The sequence below is a fragment of the Enhydra lutris genome, unplaced genomic scaffold, assembly GCF_002288905.1.
Source record: "Enhydra lutris kenyoni isolate GAN:26980312 unplaced genomic scaffold, ASM228890v2 scaffoldscaffold12, whole genome shotgun sequence".
NCBI lineage: Eukaryota > Metazoa > Chordata > Mammalia > Carnivora > Mustelidae > Enhydra > Enhydra lutris.
Window position 1 is genome coordinate 43,792,741 of NW_019154096.1, and position 18,906 is coordinate 43,811,646.

The 18,906-nt window shown below is 43.7% G+C and overlaps 1 protein-coding gene across 2 annotated transcripts in view; it reads right to left on the bottom strand.

Moving 5' to 3' along the window:
* Window positions 1-18,906, bottom strand: part of LOC111144971 (pantothenate kinase 1) — a 110,483-nt gene that overhangs the window by 39,460 nt on the left and 52,117 nt on the right. Inside the window, exon 1 of one of the 2 annotated variants that reach the window (XM_022499606.1) lies at window positions 17,497-18,367. The exons of the other annotated variant lie outside the window; for it this stretch is intronic. Within the exon in view, the coding sequence (XP_022355314.1) occupies window positions 17,497-18,199 (703 nt within the window). The 5' untranslated portion in view covers window positions 18,200-18,367. Of the gene's footprint in view, window positions 1-17,496; window positions 18,368-18,906 lie in introns of those variants that run through there. 2 annotated transcript variants of the gene reach the window in all.

An 18,906-nucleotide genomic window follows, 5' to 3' on the forward strand; every position in this document is an offset into this window, starting at 1 on the left:
TATTAGGCAATAAAACGGAATGAAGTACTAATATGCATTGAGACATAGACGAAGGTTGAAAACGCCATGCTAAGTGAAAGGAACCAATCACAAGAGACCACCTAGTATATTACTCCAATATGTGACATCTGTAAGAGGCAGAAAAATTAGTGGCTGTCTGGCCTTGGGAGTTGTGGGGGCAAAAAGGAGTGACTGCCAATAAGTTTTCCAGGGTGGGGAGCGATGGAGTGTTCTAAAATTGACTGTGGTAATGGTTGCACTCTGTGAATACGCTACAAAACACCTAATTGTGCACTTTAAATGGGTGAATTGCATGTGAATTATATTTTTTGTTTTTTAAAGATTTTATTTATTTGTCAGGGAGAGATGGAGAGAGCACAGGCAGAGAGAGTGGAATGCAGAGGGAGAGGGAGAAGCAGGCTTCCTACTGAGCAAGGAGCCGGATGCGAGACTCGATCCCAGGACCTTGGGATCATTCACTGAGCCTAAGGCACACGCCTAACTAACCGAGCCACCCAGGCATCCCTGAATTATATCTTAATAAAGCAGATCTTATGCATAAATGAAACTCTGGCCTAATCCCTTCATTTCACAGATAACTTTTAAAACATAAATGCCAAACTGGGGTGCCTGGGTGATTCAGTCAGTTAAACACCTGCCTTTGGCTCAGGTCATGATCCTGGGGTCCTGAGATCAAGCCCCGCATCCAGCTCCCTGATCGAAGAGAAGTCTGCTCCCCCCTCTCTCTCTGCTCCTCCCTCCCTGCTTGTACATGTGCTCTTTCTCTCCCTCGCTGTCTCAAATAAATATATAAATAAATAAAATCTTTTAAAAAAATAAATTAAAATAAATGCCAAATTATAATTGCTTCTGAAGAAAATCTAAAATGCACGACCAACTTTCCCATAGTTTTAAAGAAAATAAATAGTAAAAACTTTTAGCTCTTCCTGATGACAGATGGACATATGAAAATCAATTTTTGTGTCCACTATAGACTGATGCCCTCAGGAACCACAAGAACCTGTGCTTCCCAGGCTGCTATGACCTGAGTATTCTTTGTCTCTATTATAGCTTTCTCTGTCTTGCTTTTGGGCTAATGTTGTTAATTTCTTGCTGCTATCAATGTTACTGCAGTGTTTCTATCCCAAACACACTGTATATGAATGTGGAGAAACCAGAAAATCAAGTCTGTTAAAAAGTGTGCCTTTGGTAAAAGTAAATAGACTCAGAACACAGGAAGTACTCTGAATGCAAAATGCAAAAGCATCTCCAATTTTATCTACTTTCCAACACTGATTTGGTGGCTGGCTCATAAGTGTTTGCTTCCTTCCAGGTTCTCAGCCGCCTTCTGGCTTATCGCTGGCATGTTTCCAGAAGTTACAATCACTGTCATTAATAATAAATGTATTCTTTTACTCTAACAATTTTTATCAAAGGCACAGCTAAATGTAATATGTAGTTGGAAAAAGAGGTTTCAACTCTAACTATAAATATGAGTATTGAAAATATTTTTCTGGTGCCATTTAGTTTGGGGACAGAGTGCCCTTCTTCATCATTAAGGTGAGATTTTTCAAACAACTTAGCACTGGAAATTTATTACATCTGAACACTAGACCTCACATATGAAAGAGATAAAAGCAACATCTTTATATTGGTTAACTTTACAAAACACATAACATATTTAATGTAAAGTTCATCTATGAGAACAACGCTGTTTTGATGAATGTGAAGGCTGGACAGTTATCACTTATAGATGATAGCGGTACTCTCATAAACTTCAGCATCCAATTTATTTTTGTTCTATGTTGGGACTACACAATATGGAGAAAAGTTTCACTCACAGAGAGTAGGTGCAAATCCTTACTGTTTTTTGAACAGCTTTCCTTGCAATCCGGGGATTTCTGTTATCAAAACTGATTCAGTAACTGGGAAAGATCTCCTGAAAATGTTTCACAAATAGCTGAACACTCAAAAAAACTAACAACTCCTCGGCTTGCATGTAACAAACACAAAAATCAGATGAAAGCATCTAAACCTTATAGTAAGTGCTAGAACTCTAAACTGGACAGGTTATTCATTTACTTGTTGTATAACTGACCTATGCCAGAGTGAGAGCATTTGCGAAGCAAAAACTAAATCCTGCCTAAGATTTGAGTGTGGTATACTTTACTAAAGCGGTATTTTAGCCTGTGCAATTTTATGTGGACATATGCACACAGGCCAAAAATTTTTTTGTTTGTTTGTTTGTTTTTAAAGATTTTATTTATTTATTTGACACAGAGAGAGAGATCACAAGTAGGCAGAGAGGCAGGCAGAGAGAGGGGGAAGCAGGCTCCCTGCTGAGCAGAGAGCCTGATGCGGGGCTCCATCCCAGGACCCTGAGATCATGACCTGAGCTGAAGGCAGTGGCTTAACCCACTGAGCCACCCAGGAGCCCCAGGCCAAATTTTTTAAAAGACTTCAGAGCCACCAACTGGCCAATCAATGGTCTGTTTGTAAGAATTCAGGAGAAGCTAATTCCAAGGTCTACAAATAAATGGGTTAACCCAGCAGCAACTCCGTACCAACTAACATTAAGGGCTTTCTACATGGCAGGTTCTGTGCTGGGAGCTTTATGTACAATATCTGATTTAATTCTCATAACCCAATGTGGTAGGCCTTCTGATTACGCCCACTTTACAGATGACAGAACTGAGGATGAGGAGTGAAGGAACTCACCCAAACATTAGTTAGGTGGTTTCCTACATGCTTTTTAATGACAGCTTTTAAACAGACAAAAATATTTTTATTTTTATTTATTTTTTTTTTTTTTAAAGATTTTTTTTTATTTATTTGACAGAGAGAGATCACAAGTAGACAGAGAGGCAGGCAGAGAGAGAGGGAGGGAAGCAGACTCCCTGCTGAGCAGAGAGCCCGACGCGGGACTCGATCCCAGGACCCTGAGATCATGACCTGAGCCGAAGGCAGCGGCTTAACCCACTGAGCCACCCAGGCGCCCCAGACAAAAATATTTTTAAAGCAGAATTTTGAATGAAATATTTTGACCCTTTTCAAAAAGTTCCACCCTGTACATAGCAAATATCCTCTGCTGAGCAACAAGAGAGCAACCATTTATACACCAGTACTTATACAACCTAGTATAAAAACAGGTATAGTAATGCCCCTAAATTATTAGAAAATATCACATGATCCTCAGTATTCTGTCAAAGAAGACACAAATGTAGAGAATGCATCTGAAGCATGTTTTTCTTTTTTTATTTTTAAAATGGTATGTCAGCTTTTTTTCTTAAAGATTTTATTTATTTATTTGACAGAGAGAGAGATCACAAGTAGACAGAGAGACAGACGTGGGGAGGCCGGTGGGAAGCAGTCTCCTGCTGAGCAGAGAGCCCGATGTGGAACTCCATCCTAGGACCCTGGGATCATGACCTGAGCTTGAAGGCAGAGGCTTAACCCACTGAGCCACCAAGGCGCCCAAAGCACGTTTTTCATAAAAACTGAAAACTTCCTGAGACTCACAAGAGTAAGCCAGTCCTGGCATTACACAGATGAGAACTCACTGATGTTTAACTGGTTTGATCCCCAGGAATGCTTGACAAGCAAGAGTGATACTAAATAGAATCAGGATATTTTTCTTTGTTTTTTGTTGTTTTTGTTTTTGTTTTTTTGTGGTAAAGATCGTCTGGAATGGCAAACCACACGAATTTCAGCAATACCCCTCCTGGGAACCTCTTGTAAAGCCCAGGTTCAACCTTGAAGGCAGCATTTCCAGACCTCCAGCCTGAGCCCAGTCCTACTTCCTGAGTCTTCAGGATGAGTGCTAGCTCACCTGCTCTCACCCTAGTGGCTGCAGAGGAAAGAAGGCTGGAATTCTTTTAATGCTGTTCCCAAACTCTCAATCTCAAGACGAAAACTACATAGGAGATACGAGTCACTTCTAAGCCAGTGAGCCTGCGGTGATTCCCCAAGCACCTTTTGGGCACAGGATTATTGCATTACAAGAATGAAGTCTGAAGTCTCAGACCATGAAGAAATCGTTAAAAATTAATCGTACACTAACGATAACAGGGACTGGCAAAACAAACAACAATCTCCTCCCACCCCCACAAACTGAATCCTTCCAGGACACACAATGTCAAATTTTCATCTACCTATCAACAAACAGGATGTAACTATTTTATCCATAGTTAGATAACTAAATATATTCCTCTAACTGTGCATCATAAAATGTTATAGTTCAACTGAAAATAACACATTGTTAACTTTTTACAGCAATTAACAGATTAGGGTTATGTTTTTAAAAAGAGTTCTTACCTTTTAGAAATACATATGAAAGCATTTCCCACTGAAATGATGTATCTGAGATTCATTGTAAGTCATTCAGTTTAAAAGGGGAGGTTTGGATGTAACAGATATGATAGGACATCAATGGACAGAGAGGCCAAATGATGATTAGCACTTCTTGGATATACACTTTGGTTTTGTATAACATTTGAAATTTTCCTAGATAAAAAGATTTCTTTAAATTCCCAACACTCTCCAAACATTCCTATAAAACAGTGAGAGGACAGTGGAACATTAGTCACCTTTGGAGTAAAATTCAAATGGGAACAAACTGGAGAAGTCCCTTTTTTGGCCGCACAGATGCTGTTGGTGGAAACAAACATGTCAAGCTCCTTTCCTCTTGACTGGGACAAATTTCAACCTGTCTGCCCTAACCAGAAACATGGAACAAAGATACTCCGGCAACTCCACCCTGCCCTTTCACCAACAGTAAATTAACTTTAAATCACCCTAGAAAGGTGCAAGGCTCATTGGGGCAGACATAGCACCTATTTAAAGAAATGTTGGTGTTTCCCAATCCATGTATAATGAATATATAGCTCAAGACAATTCAAGTCATTTGAAATAAAAAGAAGAGTGAATCATAAAATGAGTATAAAGAAGCCCAAAGTTGTGATTTCCCTGTGATTAACACTTTGGTGCAGGTATGGTTATTTATCTGTATACATAAAGTCATATATACTATTTTCTTCTCCTTTCCTTAGTTCTCCTGCTGTACTGCTAGTACAGTAACACCTGCTTATTCTACCTACTGCATTATCCAGCATGGAACCCAACTGTATTTGGGGAAGGAATTTAAGAGGGAGAAAGGGAGACAGATAACAATGTGATTCTAAATTCTACCCTTACACCATAGTGGGCCCTCAAATGTTCGTAGAATACTTGCTTGAGAATGAAGCTCCTTTGTCTAACTCTTCCTCTTCTGGCTTTGTCCCACTTAGTAGAGGACATGTTGACCTTTTCTTCCCCTTCTGACTCAAATGCTTTAATAATTCAACTTGTATTACTGATGGTCTCTGGGACTTTACTCTGCATGACCCATGACCTGTTTTCTAGTCAGAGGTGTACTGGTAAATGTTTAGCAACTGGCTCTCTAAAAATAAAGCCTTGATTTTCACTGTTCACCAATTTCCACCGTGTAAACACACCCACTGTAGCCAATTTCAAGCTACCGACACAAGGACATTGAATGCAGAGTTAGGAAGTAATGGGTGCAGCCAGCTCTCGGAGCCTGTAGGAGCACAGCACGTCATGGGGACTCATCCTGGCTGGCCTCGGATAATCCCAGTTTATGCCTGTGGTCCTGGTATAATTATTCATGATACCCCTCACCACTTTTTAAAAGTGTTGATGATAGGGGCATCTGGGTGACTCAGTCGGCTAAGTGTCTACCTTTGGCTAAGGTCATGATCTCAGGGTCCAGGGATTAAGCCCTACATTGGGATCCCTGGTCGGAGGGGAGTTTGCTTCTCCCTCTCCCAATGCTCCTCCCCCGACGTATGCTCTCTCTCTCACTCTTTCTCTCTCAAATAAATCTTTGGTGGGGGGGGGGGGAGTGCTGATGACCTATTATGCAGTCACCCAAAGAATAAATCACATTTGGACCACTTTCTCATAGTAAAAACCTTCCATAAAAGTTAAGAAGGTATGGTATCTCCTTGACCAAACCGATATTACCTTCCTTCCCTTAAATACACAGCATGTCTTTAGATGTTTTTCATCAAACACAGGTAGTTGTTAAAGTCTGAACAGTAGGGGCGCCTGGGTGGCTCAGTGGGTTAAAGCCTCTGCCTTCGGCTCAGGTCATGATCCCAGGGTCCTGGGATCGAGCCCCGCATCGGGCTCTCTGCTTAGCAGGGAGCCTGCTTCCCTTCCTCTCCCTCTGCCTGCCTCTCTGCCTACTTGTGATCTCTGTCTTTCAAATAAATAAAATAAAATAAAATAAAAATATAATAAAGTATGAATAGTAAACAGACAGCCTCAACAAGTTCTCTGATTCATACACACAGAGTTTAGTGACTTTTGGAAATGCCATAGTATTTGAGTAAAATCAAGCCAGGCAACTGGCTTCAGACCACACTCCAGCTTGGAATCACGTGAAGCCAAGTATCACATGTAGAGTCTAGCCCAGAGATAAAAACTAGTTAGCCCCTGTGGGACCCGTAAGCTTATTAAATCTCAGTGTTCAAGGTCACCCAGGTCAGTACTTACCTAATACCCTTTATGACAACTCCAAGAGGCCATCCTTCCATCTAAGCTTTAATACTGTTGGCAACCCAATCGGTACTGACTCACATGGACGATGGGAGTCTGGCAGGGGAGTGTGTGGGTCTTGGTTTTTCAGAGGGTAGGACGGCAAGGAAAAGTCAAGATAAAATAGCTGTCTTTAAATATCTAGTGAGCAGTCATGTAGAAGAGAGAATGGACACAATGTGTGGCCAAGGTAGAAGCTATGAGAGTCTGATCTGACTTCGTGTAAGGAAGGGCATCTAACAGCACCACCCATAATAGCTAACATCTGAGTGCTCACATTCTGCTGCAAGCCTCATCACACTGCTGACCCATAACAAGCTTGAAGTCACACAAGTCCACCCCTGTCTCTCTCACTCCTGGATTGCGTACCTCAGGCTATAAAGGAGTTGTGTGTCCAGAAGCCCCAGAGGATTCCTAGTAACCGATACTGCCCAGGCTGGCCCCAGCTCACAGAGGTTCATGTAGGCTCACACTGTCCAGAGGCACAAGCTAAAGGCCCTGTGGCCCAGATTCAGCATAGAGTCAAGGCCAGGTGCACCAGAAGGTTTATGTGCTAGTCTTGAAGGCAACAAGTGCCCAGAAATACCCATGTCCTCATCTACCAGAACGAAGTTTGCTAGGCTATGGGTTAAAAAGAAGGCCGAAAGGGGCGCCTGGGTGGCTCAGTGTGTTAAGCCTCTGCCTTTGGCTCAGGTCATGGTGTCAGGGTCCTGGGATCAAGCCCCACATCAGGCTCTCTGCTCGGCGGGGAGCCTGCTTCCCCCTCTCTCTCTCCTACCTCTCTGCCTACTTGTGATCTCTCTCTCTCTCCGTCAAATAATAAATAAAATCTTAACCAAAAAAAAAAAAAAAAAAAAAAAAGAAGGCCGAAGAACTCCATGCAGCTGTTCTGAATTCTGAAGCCTTGTCTGATTCATGCAGCTTTTACAAAGGCGAAGTGCTCACTTTCCTAATCCTTCTCACCTCTTTTGTGCCTTATCTGCTTCATTCAAGGGTTGAGGTATCAAAATCTGAAATCAAAGGAAGAAACTTGCTTTTTTAAAAGTTAACTTCGTCCCGGCACCAAATTAGCAGTAAAATAAATAACAGTCTTCTTAGTCACAAAGTTGCCAACATCACCCTCAGACAGGGCACACTATACTCCATTTCAGGAGCTGCAATGGGGCAACTTTTGAAAGTGACAATGAGGTCATTGAACTGTGACACAGGCCACATATCCCACTTCTAGAAACGTCAGAGGGAGTTCACTCAGGATATGATGTTAGGTCAGTTTGGAAGATACCCTGAAACCCAGGCCCAGTCTCAGTCCGGGCAAGATGAGTTCATGCAAATTCTGAGATTTCACAAAGTTTTGAAAGCCTCTACAATGAAATAACACCAATAATATTAATATTAAATGCCGTTTATTAACAGTCGCTAGTGTTAATAGCAAAATGTCTTTTACTATGCACACACCAGGGTCCAGTCATTCTATTCTACAGTTACTACATTTTCCACATTTGGTCCTCACAACGAATAAAATGGGCTCCATGAGGCAGAAGACATGAACAGATATTTCTCCAAAGAAGACATCCAAATGGCCAACAGACACACAAAAAAGTGTTCAACATCACTGGGCATCAGGGAAATACAAATCAAAACCACAGTGAGATACTACCTCACACCAGTCAGAATGGCTACAATTAACCAGTCAGGAAACAACAAGTGTTGGCAAGGATGCGGAGAAAGGGGAGCCCTCCTACACCATTGATGGGAATGCAGGCTGGTGCAGCCACTTTGGAAAACAGCATGGAGGTTCTTCAAAAAGTTGAAAATAGAGCTACCCTATGACCCAGGAATCACACTACTGGGTATTTACCCTAAAGATACAAATGTAGTGATCCAAAGGGGCATGGGCACCCCAATGTTTATAGCAGCAATGTCCACAATAGCCAAACTATGGCAAGAACCTAATGTCCATCAACAAATGAATGGATAAAGATGTGAGATATATATATACATATATATATGTATATATATATTGCATAGTATTCCATATATATATATGGAATGCTATGCAGCCATCAATACCCCCGAAATCTTGCCATTTGCAATGATGTGGATGGAACCAGAGGGTATTATGCTAAGCGAAGTAAGTTAATCAGAGAAAGGCAATTATCATATGATCTCTCTGATATGAGGAATTTTGAGAGGCAGGTCAGGGGGCCATGTGGGGAAGGGATGGGAAAATGAAACAAGATGGGACCAGGGAGGGAGACAAGCCATAAGAGACTCTTAATCTCAGGAAACAAACTGAGGATTGCTGGGGGGGTAGGGAGGGAAAGGGATGGGGTGCCTGGGTGATGGACACTGGGGAGGGTATGTGCTATGGTGAGTGCTGTGAATTGTGTAAGACTGATGATTCACAGACCTATACACCTGAAACAAGTAATACATTACATGTTAATAAAAAAAAAAAGATAGGGGCGCCTGAGTGGCTCAGTGGGTTAAAGCCTCTGCCTTCCGCTCAGGTCATGATCCCGGGGTTGAGCCCCACATCGAGCTCTCTGCTCAGCGGGGAGCCTGCTTCCCGGCCCCCCTCTCTGCCTGCCTCTCTGCCTACTTGTGATCTCTGTCTGTCAAATAAATAAATAAAATCTTAAAAAAAAAAAAAAAGATAGGCCCCCATTATCTCTATCAAGAAGTAGTCCCACAGAAGTGCCTGGGTGGCTCAGGCAGTCAAGTGGCTACCTTCGGCTCAGGTCATGATCCCAGCCAGGGTCCTGGGATGGAGCCCCACATGGGGCTCTCTGCTTGGCAGGGAGCCTGCTTCTTCCTCTCCCTCCTTCTAACACTCCGCCTACTTGTGCTCTCTCTGTCAAATAAATTAATTAAATTAAATCTTAAAAAAAAAAAAAAAGAAGTAGCCCCAGAAGTTGAGGATCTCACCTTAAGGCTATACTGTTATTAAACAGTGCTGGTCCACCTGGGGGGCACAGTCCGTTGAGTGCCCAACTCTTGGTTTTGGCTCAGGGCATGATCTCGGGGTCCTGAGATGGAGCCCTATGTCAGGGTCCACACTCAGTGCAGAGTCTGCTTAAAACTCTCTGCCCCTACCCCCCCACCCTTTCTCTATCTAAAATAAATAAATCTTTTATAAAAACAAAAACAAAAAAATACCAAAAACAACAACAACAAAAAACCACATATTGCAGTGAGGCTTTAAATTTAGGTCTGGTGGCTCTAAAGCTCTTTCTACTACAGAACACTACTCACACTTCCGAGAGCCCTCTAGGGTCTTGAGCCTAGCCCAGCAGAGTCAAAATCTGAACTCAGATGGTTTTACCCTGAGCCCCTGGGCCCTCCTTCAGTTTCTCCACATGAAGAAGGAAGATCATGATAGGATCTGTCTTACCATAGACTGAGTATCTTATAAATAGCAGAAATTTTTTTCTCACAGTTCTGGAGTCCAAGATCAAGGTGCTGGTGGATTCGGTGTCTGGTGAGAGCCTGCCTCCTAGATGGCTGGCTTTTGGCTACAACCTCACATGACAGGAGGAGGTATGGTGGGGCGGGGGTGGCAGCTCGCTTTCTGAGGTCTCTTTTATGGATGCTAATCCCAATGGCTCTACCCTCTCGACCTAATCACCTCCCAAAGGCCCCACCTCCTAATACAGTCACCTTGGGGGTTACAAGGTCAATATATAAGCTCTGGGGGGGCACACAAGCATTCAGTCCATAGCCGTACCCATCTCACAGGGTGCTAGGAGTGTTTGTTCAGATAATCCACATAAAGCTTTTAGCTCAGGGTCTGCACGTAGTTAAATGCCCATGCCTGGCCAGTGCCTGGCCACTGTTATTTCCACAGACCCTCAGATCAGCTTTCTGCCATAGGGGCACAGACTGCAGACGCTTATCTCTTCTGAAAATTTTACAGAACACACTTCTTTCCCTGACATAAAGAGTAGATTTATTGTGGCAGAAAAGAGAGCCAACTAGCTGTCAGTGGACTTAGACCTCTGTCTGAATTTTGGCCCTGCCCATTCACTCACTACAAGGTCTTCCAGCAGGATCCTTCACCCCTCTGAGCCTCTCTTTCCCCATCTGTGAAATGGAAAGTGGGGTTGGTAATTTGCATACTTTCATAAGAACCTAGGCATACAGATGTCGCGCAACAGCTACTCTGATTACTGAAAGTGACTGCTGTAAGTACTCACTATGTCATGACTTTTTCCTGTCCTCCTTCCCAACTATAGAGGAAATCTGCTAGAGGTCCAGACCATTATTTTGATGCAACTGGCTCTAAAAATAACATTACCTCACCCCTTCAAATTGACGGAGAATATGAACACACACACGTGTGATTAGCCAGCTCTAAGCATCTAAGTGATGGCATGAATTAAGTAATGAGATACCAAGCTTGACAGCTGCACTATCTGGAGAAAAGGTCTACTTAGAAATTCTGTGCAGTACGTTCGGTACACTGAACATTTTCCATATCTGAATCAGAATACTGCCAAGCAAGGTGAATCCTGACCTACTTATTAAAGCTAAAGCACATGGAATTAAGTATCATAGAAGTCGAACTTGGATTTATTTTACTCTCATGGCATTTGGTTTGTTTTAAAACCGACACATACATATACAAGCCAGGCAATCACAAAAACAAAACAAAACAAACCCTTGAAACCTGTCAGTGAAAACCAGTTCTCCTTTGTTTCCCTACTAATTCTGTTTCTAAAACCACGAAGGATTTTTGTTGTACTCACTTGTTACGTGTCCCACATGCTAAAAATTTGCAGCACTCTTTCCATCTTTGGTTACTGTGCCAAACAAATATGCTTTGGATTAATGCTGAAATTTGCTTACTTATCTTTTGAGGAAAAGTGTTCATCTGTCTAACATATCCCGATACCTGGCTTAACCACTTAGATGCTGGACACTTGGGCCTTAAATTCTTAAGTCTTCAGTTCAAAGGTACATTGCACAACTCATAACTTCATTGACAAACCTGGGACTCTGACCATGTCCTAGAAGTAGCAATACTATAGTGTGCCCTTGCTTTCCATTTGCCTTTTGTTGTGGAATTTGCAATGCTTCCCATCCATCTAGAAGCACTGAATATGGTTTAAAAAAAAAAAAAGCACATATATCTACACTCTGTGCAGATCCAACCAGAAAATTCTACCTGTTATCTTTTTATCCTGGTTTTTATAATTAGCCTGATTCAGTGGTAGTGGAAAACCTGAATACCACAGCTGAATACTCCAATATTTAGAAAACTGACACCTCTCACTTTCATGATGGTGGCTAGCTGAAACTGGTAATAGACCCAGGTTTCTTCAGTTTGTACCCATGATTATGTTCTGTGTATACTGAACTCTCACCCATTTCCTGCTAATAGTGTTCTATCTAAACCATTTGAGAAGCCAGAGCTCCCCACTCCCACCCCACAGGAGGCTGCTGGCACTAATCCAGTCCTTATTCTGTCCTATTGCCACACAACAGAAGAGGAAATGGAGAGGGCAGCACTCATCCCCCAGCCTTCTGATGATGCCCAAATATTTGCCTTTCTTCAGCATGGTGTTCGGTGACCCCAACAATCCCCTTGGCAATTTTTCCTCCCTCCACTAGGGTGGCTCATCTAACAGTGTCCTTGTGGTCTAAAACACCCAGCATTTCAAGGCAACATCCGAATACTACTTGGTGCCTTTTCTGTTCCTCCTCCAAAAAGAATGTATTCACCAATCCCAACAAAAATAACTTAAGAGGCACCGAGGTGGCTCAGTCAGTTGAGCACTGGACTCTTGTTTTCCTCTCAGGTCATGATCTCTGGGGAGTGTGACCAAGCTGGGCTCCTGCCCAGTGGAGAGTCAACTTGAGATTCTCTCTCTCCCTCTCTTCGCTGTCCCCTCCCCACACTCATGCATGTGTGTGCGTTCTCTCTCTCTCTCAAATTAGTAAATACATTTTAAAAAAATAAACGCAGAAAGGGGCGCCTGGGTGGCTCAGTCGGTTGGCTTTTGCTTTCTGCTCAGGTCATGATCCCAGGGTCCTGGGATTGAGCCCCACATCGGGCTCCCTGCTCCTGGGGGAGCCTGCTTCTCCCTCTCCCTCTGCCACTCCCCCTGCTCTCTCAAATAAATAAATAAATAAATGAAATCTTTAAGCAAAACAAAGAAACATACAAAAAATGACTTAAGAAAGAGTTATGTACAAAGTTATTGCTGTAGTGATGTTTATGATATAGAGACCCTGCTACAGTCTAAAGCTATGAGATAAAGATTAAATAAATTTTGGTATATCCATATAATGGAATATTGGGAATATAACACAACGTTAAAAAACGATGTCTTAATGCCATAAGAAAATCCTTATGCTAAAATTTTATTTATTTATTTATTTTTAAAGATTTTATTTATTTATTTGACAGTCAGAGATCACAAGTAGGCAGAGAGGCAGGCAGAGAGAGGGAGGGAAGCAGGCTCCCTGCCGAGCAGAGAGCCCAATGCGGGGCTCGATCCCAGGACCCTGAGACCATGACCTGAGCCAAAGGCAGAGGCTTTAACCCACTGAGCCACCCAGGCACCCCTAAAATATGGTACATTTTAAACATGTTTTTCTCTCAGTGATGGGGCTGTGAGTACTTTTTAACTGCTTTTCTCCTACATTTTTGTATTATCCACTATTTTTACTGGGGAAGGGTAAAAAAAAATCATCGAAGGACTGAGAGTGTCAGAGCTAATCAGATAAAACGTTTTGGCTTTTCTTATTCTGATCCTGTATTTTTTTTTTTTAAACTACGTCTGTCTGAGGTTGTCTCTGCAGCTCAGTTGTCCTGTCCTATGGATTAACAGTGGACAGGATTCTGTATGTGGATGATGACAGCTGGCATTTGTTGAATAACTGCTGTGTCCCAAGCAGGAACCTACGTTCTTAATATATACTATCTCATTTAATCCTCACATCAACCCAGCGAGCTAGTATGATTATCTCCATCTCATCACACAGAACTGAAGTAGAAAGGTAAAATAATCAGCGTGAGGCCCTTCGGCTTCATTTCAAACTGAAGCTGTCCTGAGTATGAATGGCTATACCATTAACAACACATTAGGTCCTCTCAGCATTTTATAAGGACTATTATTAGTTTCAAAATATTTCGGAAATGAGCTGACTCTCTAGGGTGCTACTTATGTGTGCTTCAAAGAATCAAAGCACCAAGGAGCAGGCTGAAGGAATCTCCCAGTTGATACTTTATGGAAATTCCACTGAAGGACTTTTGCCAAAGTCTATCTTATGGATGGACACGGCTACCTCAATGAGGTGAAGAAAATGTCACTTGTACCTTTTCTCCCTGACCTCAATCAAATGTTCATGTCCCCAAGGTGAAGGCATAGGAGAAAGAACTGGATCAGCTATAATCAGACTTCCAACTTAATTGAAGAGATAAGGCAACTAACACTCATGAAACAATCAGCACAAGGCAAAAAAACCCAAAACCAAAACCAAACCAGACAAAACCATAATTAAAGCTTAACCATGTGGCAGAGTAGATAACTCGTGTAGGAGTCACACAAAGAACTATCAGCTCTGAAGTGTCAGAATTTGAAAGGTACAAGAAACCACACTTGAAGATCACCTAGCCAACTCCAGATTCTCAATATGAGAGCTAGTAACTTGACAATTACATAGCAGTAATGCTGAAATAAAATCAAGAAAATTAAAAAGAGAAAAAGAAAAGCCTTCCAAGGATAAGTAGTGAGATGACAGTACTTTTGATGGAAACAGTGGCCAATGTTCCCGTCTCCTGCTTTAGCAAAACCAACCTGCCACGGGTCTGGTGTTTAGATTACAAGCTTGTGAAGAGTCCCTACACTGAGCTTTACATTTTTAAAACAATTAGAAACTACTGAATTGTTTGTTTCATTCCATTCATTGTTTTTTTAAACATGAAGCATTTTATGAACCGCACTTTAACCTCGATATTACCAAACAGAAACACACCTGCTCACACCAGTATTCCAGATGCTTATCTGAGAGAAGTGAGATCTGGCTGTCTCTAATACACCTCTGGTTTAGGTAGTAGACTCAGGTGTCTGATGTTGTAAACTGGTAAGCAGGAATTATTTGTCTAGCTTCAATGCCTCCACCCCAACATACTCTTATATTTTATTTAAAGCATCTAATAATCTGTTATAGTTGCTCACATAAAATCTATCAGTCATTAGAAAATAAGGATATGCTTAACTCTAAGTGGTTTAGAAAACCTAAATATGAACTGATAGAGCACTATCATTTTTTATAAAAAGATACCAAAACGTCAAAAAGATACCCAAAAGATACCTAGGCTAGGTGTAAAGTTATTAAACCTAGTTTTCACTGGGAAAGTTTGGTAGTGTGAACACAACAGATGTGACTCAGGACATGTAAAATTTATTTCAAAAATGTTAGTTCAAATTTAAGAAAAGAAAACATGGTAGGATAATGAAAAGTTGATTCTGATGAATCCTTTTAAAGGTTTATAAGAAAGAGTGCTGGTCATTGAATTTAAGTAACTAAGGTTTTTATTTTTGTAAAAAAATATAAACCACTTTAATTTCTGACACCAAACATACAGGCATAAAGTTGTATTTTCTTGTATTCTAAGACAAAAATCCCTGCGGGTTTGCCAGCTCAAATTAAGGCTCAAAATTATTTTTTTCTATGCTTCCAATCTATTATTAAGAGTGTACTTTAGGGGTGCCTGGGTGGCTCAGTGGGTTGAGCCTCTGCCTTTGGCTTGGGTCATCTCAGGGTCTTAAGATCGAGCCCCGCATCTGGCTCTCTCCTCCGCGGGGAGCCTGTTTCCCCCATCTCTCTGCCTGCTTCTCTGCTTACTTGTGGTCTCTCTCAGTGTAAAAAAAAAAAAAAAAAAGTGTACTTTAAATTCCTCAAGGAGTACTTCAGGGGTGCCTGGGTGGCTCAGTCCTTAAGCCTCAGCCTTCGGCTCATGTCATAATCCCAGGATTCTGGTATAGAGCCCCACATCGCGCTCCCTGCTCAGGTGGAGGTTTGCTTCTCCCTCTCCCACTACCCCTGCTTTCTATTCCCTCTCTCGCTGTCTCTCTCTCTCTGTCAAATAAATAAAATCTTAAAAAAAAAAAAAAAGTACTTCGGGGCACCTGGGTGGCTCAGTGCTTTAAGCCTCTGCTTTCGGCTCAGGTCATGATCTCAGGGTCCTGGGATCAAGTCCCGCATCGGGCTCTCTGCTCAGCGAAGAGCCTGCTTCCTCCTCTCTCTCTGCCTGCCTCTCTGCCTACTTGTGATCTCGCTCTGTCAAATAAATAAAAAATCTTAAAAAAATTTAATTAAATTAAAAAAAAATACTTCAAACGGTGTTATGCTCTCATATACCATTTAAGCTATCTGTAAGGCAGGAAAACTCAATATAGTTCTCTTTCAATATATTTTAGCAATTTACATTGCAAACTGTCATACAATTCGTACGCGTGGATCAGAGAGATAACTAAAATGTGATTTTGAAAGAAGTAGAATGGGTTAATAAACCGTAAGTAATCAATATTAAGCCCATAAAGAACGTAATTTTCCAACAAGTCTCCATAACAAAACAAAAAACAAACAAACAAACAAAAAAACAAACAAACAAAAAAAACCCAAACAAATTCAAGTGCTAAGTAGATGTCCTCCTTACAACCACTGCCAAATCCGCTGCGTGACTTCAAAGTTCCAGTCAAGACTTTTAACTTTCAATCTAAACTTTTCAGATCTACAAAATACAAGTATCAGAGTCACGTCCCACACCGATATTTCCCAAAGTCCGAGAGTCTAAAGAGAGAAACAAAAAAGTTTGCCAAATATCAAGTTTTTACAGATAAATCCAAAACCTATACTAGCAATTTCTCAGTATCAGACATATGCAAATGATGTTGAATGGAATCATTAATTAGCAATGCATTCTACTTACTTTGTTTTTTGCCATTTATAAGCTTCATTAAAGACACCCAGAAAAAAGGTAACCAGTTGAATGAGGTTCGGCTCAGATAGGAGAAACCAGTTGTAAACTTGATCTACAAATTTACATCTCACAATATCCTGCAGGGAAGGTACTCTTAGAGACTAACATCATATACAAGCTTTAGATTGTGAAATAACGCATTTCAGCTTTTTACGCCTCACATTACCATTAGAAACCCTCAACTCTACATCCCTAGTTCCCGAAAAAAAAAAAAAAGAAAAAAGAAAAGAAAAAAAGAAAATCCACCTCCAATTATCATTGGTCCACATAGTTCCGGCCCACATGGTATCAGTGGGTGTGTCGCTGCCAACAGGTCCTCTCATTGGCTGCGAAGAAAAAGCATTTAATAGGCTGTGATTTTGGGGGGTTGTCAAACTCCACGCCTCCAGGCCTGGCGCTTGCCAATAGACCCGAGGTACTGGCGGCTACTCTGCGATTCAAAGGACAAGGTGGCTGCCTGAGCGCCAACCCCAGAAAGACGAACTCTGAGAAGGAAAAGGGGCAAGGAGAAGGGAGAGGGCGGCTCCAGCTGTCCCTCCAGCTCAACGCCTACTCCCGGACCCCGAGAAATGTTCTCACACGTGCATTTTCCCATCAGCAAATTAGAAAGGCTGGCAGTGCGCTAACCTTTTTTAGAGTCGTGACCGAGGGAGCAGCGTAGGGTCTGCCTTTTATCCGCCCATTCTACAGACTGAAGCAAGCAAGCGTGAGGCTCAGGCGGCGATCTTTAGTGCCTGGCGCCCCTGGGGAAAGAATCAGTCCCGGGAGCCCCCTCCGTACACTCCCCCGAGAGCGGGCGCTGAGGCGCACCGGGCGCGCAGCGGAGCCTGCCCCGCCGCTCCCGGGTGCCGGGCCCGCGGGATTGCGCCTGCCTCGCGCCGGCGCTCCCCTCGCGAGGGACTTACGCGGCCTGTTCTTTCTCCCAGAGTCCATCCTCCTCCGCAGCCGGCATTTCTTGGCCGGGGAGTCGTGCTGAGGGGGCGGTGGCTGCGGCTGGAGCTCGGGCAAGAGCGGGAGGCGCGGGGGTGCCGCCTCGCCACCGCCCGCGGGGCCCCGGTTGCAGAGGCGCGGCGGCTGGACTGGCGGCGGGTGGAAGCCGTTGTGCAGCAGCCCGTTCACGGCGGCAGCGCCGGTGTCGGCGGGGGCCCCCGGGGCGTGCGTGGCCGAGTGCTCGGGCCGCCCGCCCCGGTCGCCCATGCCGGGGGCTGGTGCGGCGGCGCGCGGGCCCGGGTTCAGGCGGCCTCGCTGGAGGTCATTCTCCGGCGTCTTTATTTCCCCGGATCCTCCCTGCGGTTTCCGATTCAGCAGCCGCAGAGCCGGCGCCGGGGGATGGCGAGCCCGGCGCTCCTCCCCTTCTCCCACCGGCTCCCCCCGCTCCTCCGCGCTCTGCCTCCCGCGCGCCCGCCCCGCCGCGCCGGCCGGGAGCATGCCGGCTCCCTGCGCGGAATCCGGGATCCCCGCGGACCCCCAGCCGGGGCCCCCACAACCCGCCTCCCTCTGATCCCCGGGCCGCGCGACTTCAAACGCGGCTTCCTTGCCTCCCAGACCTGTCCCCGCTACTGAGCATGCCCAGTGCTGCCCGCCACCGCCACCGACGAGTTTCAACATGGGGACTGAAGTTCTCGGGGTTTGCAAAGAGATGGGCGGGTTGGGCTTTGTATCTCGGAGCAGCCGAGCGGGGACTGGGCGAGGCTGGCGCTAGAGGAGCGGGCTGTCTGGGGGAGGAATTACGGAGGAACACAAATATTTGTAGAGGTTTCAGGTTTGCTAATCCTGCCCGCAGTGGGCTAAACACCTTTGCAAGGTCATTCACGTAGTCCCTTCCAACACCCCTCCTCTCCTTGCTTTGTGAGTGTGCCTATTTGGTTAAGTGACCAAACTACTCACAGGCCCGAGTGGAGGGAGGAGAACGATTATTTATAGAAAGGTAGGCCGATTTGGGAAGCGAAGGGAGTGAAATTTCTTTACTGGCACACATGCAGACACCATGTGCTTCCCTGGAGTTGTCTTTGCAGGGAGGAAACCTAGGAATACAGTGTAAGGACAGTGAAGGACACAGCTGCACACGGATTAACCGGTGCTGGAAGAGACCAAGTAAACAGAAGCAGTCCCAAGCTATAAAAAGCGCTTTCCTCACCCAGAAAGGACTTCAAGAGACAATGTCATTCCATTTATAGAGGAAGGAGTTGCCTGTGTTTTAAGAAGGGAAGGCAGCATGGCAGGGTGGTCAACACCATAAACTTTGGAGTCAAAGCTGGGTTCAAATTGCAACTCAGCCACTAGCAAAGCCATGGAAAATTGCTGGAGTTACCACA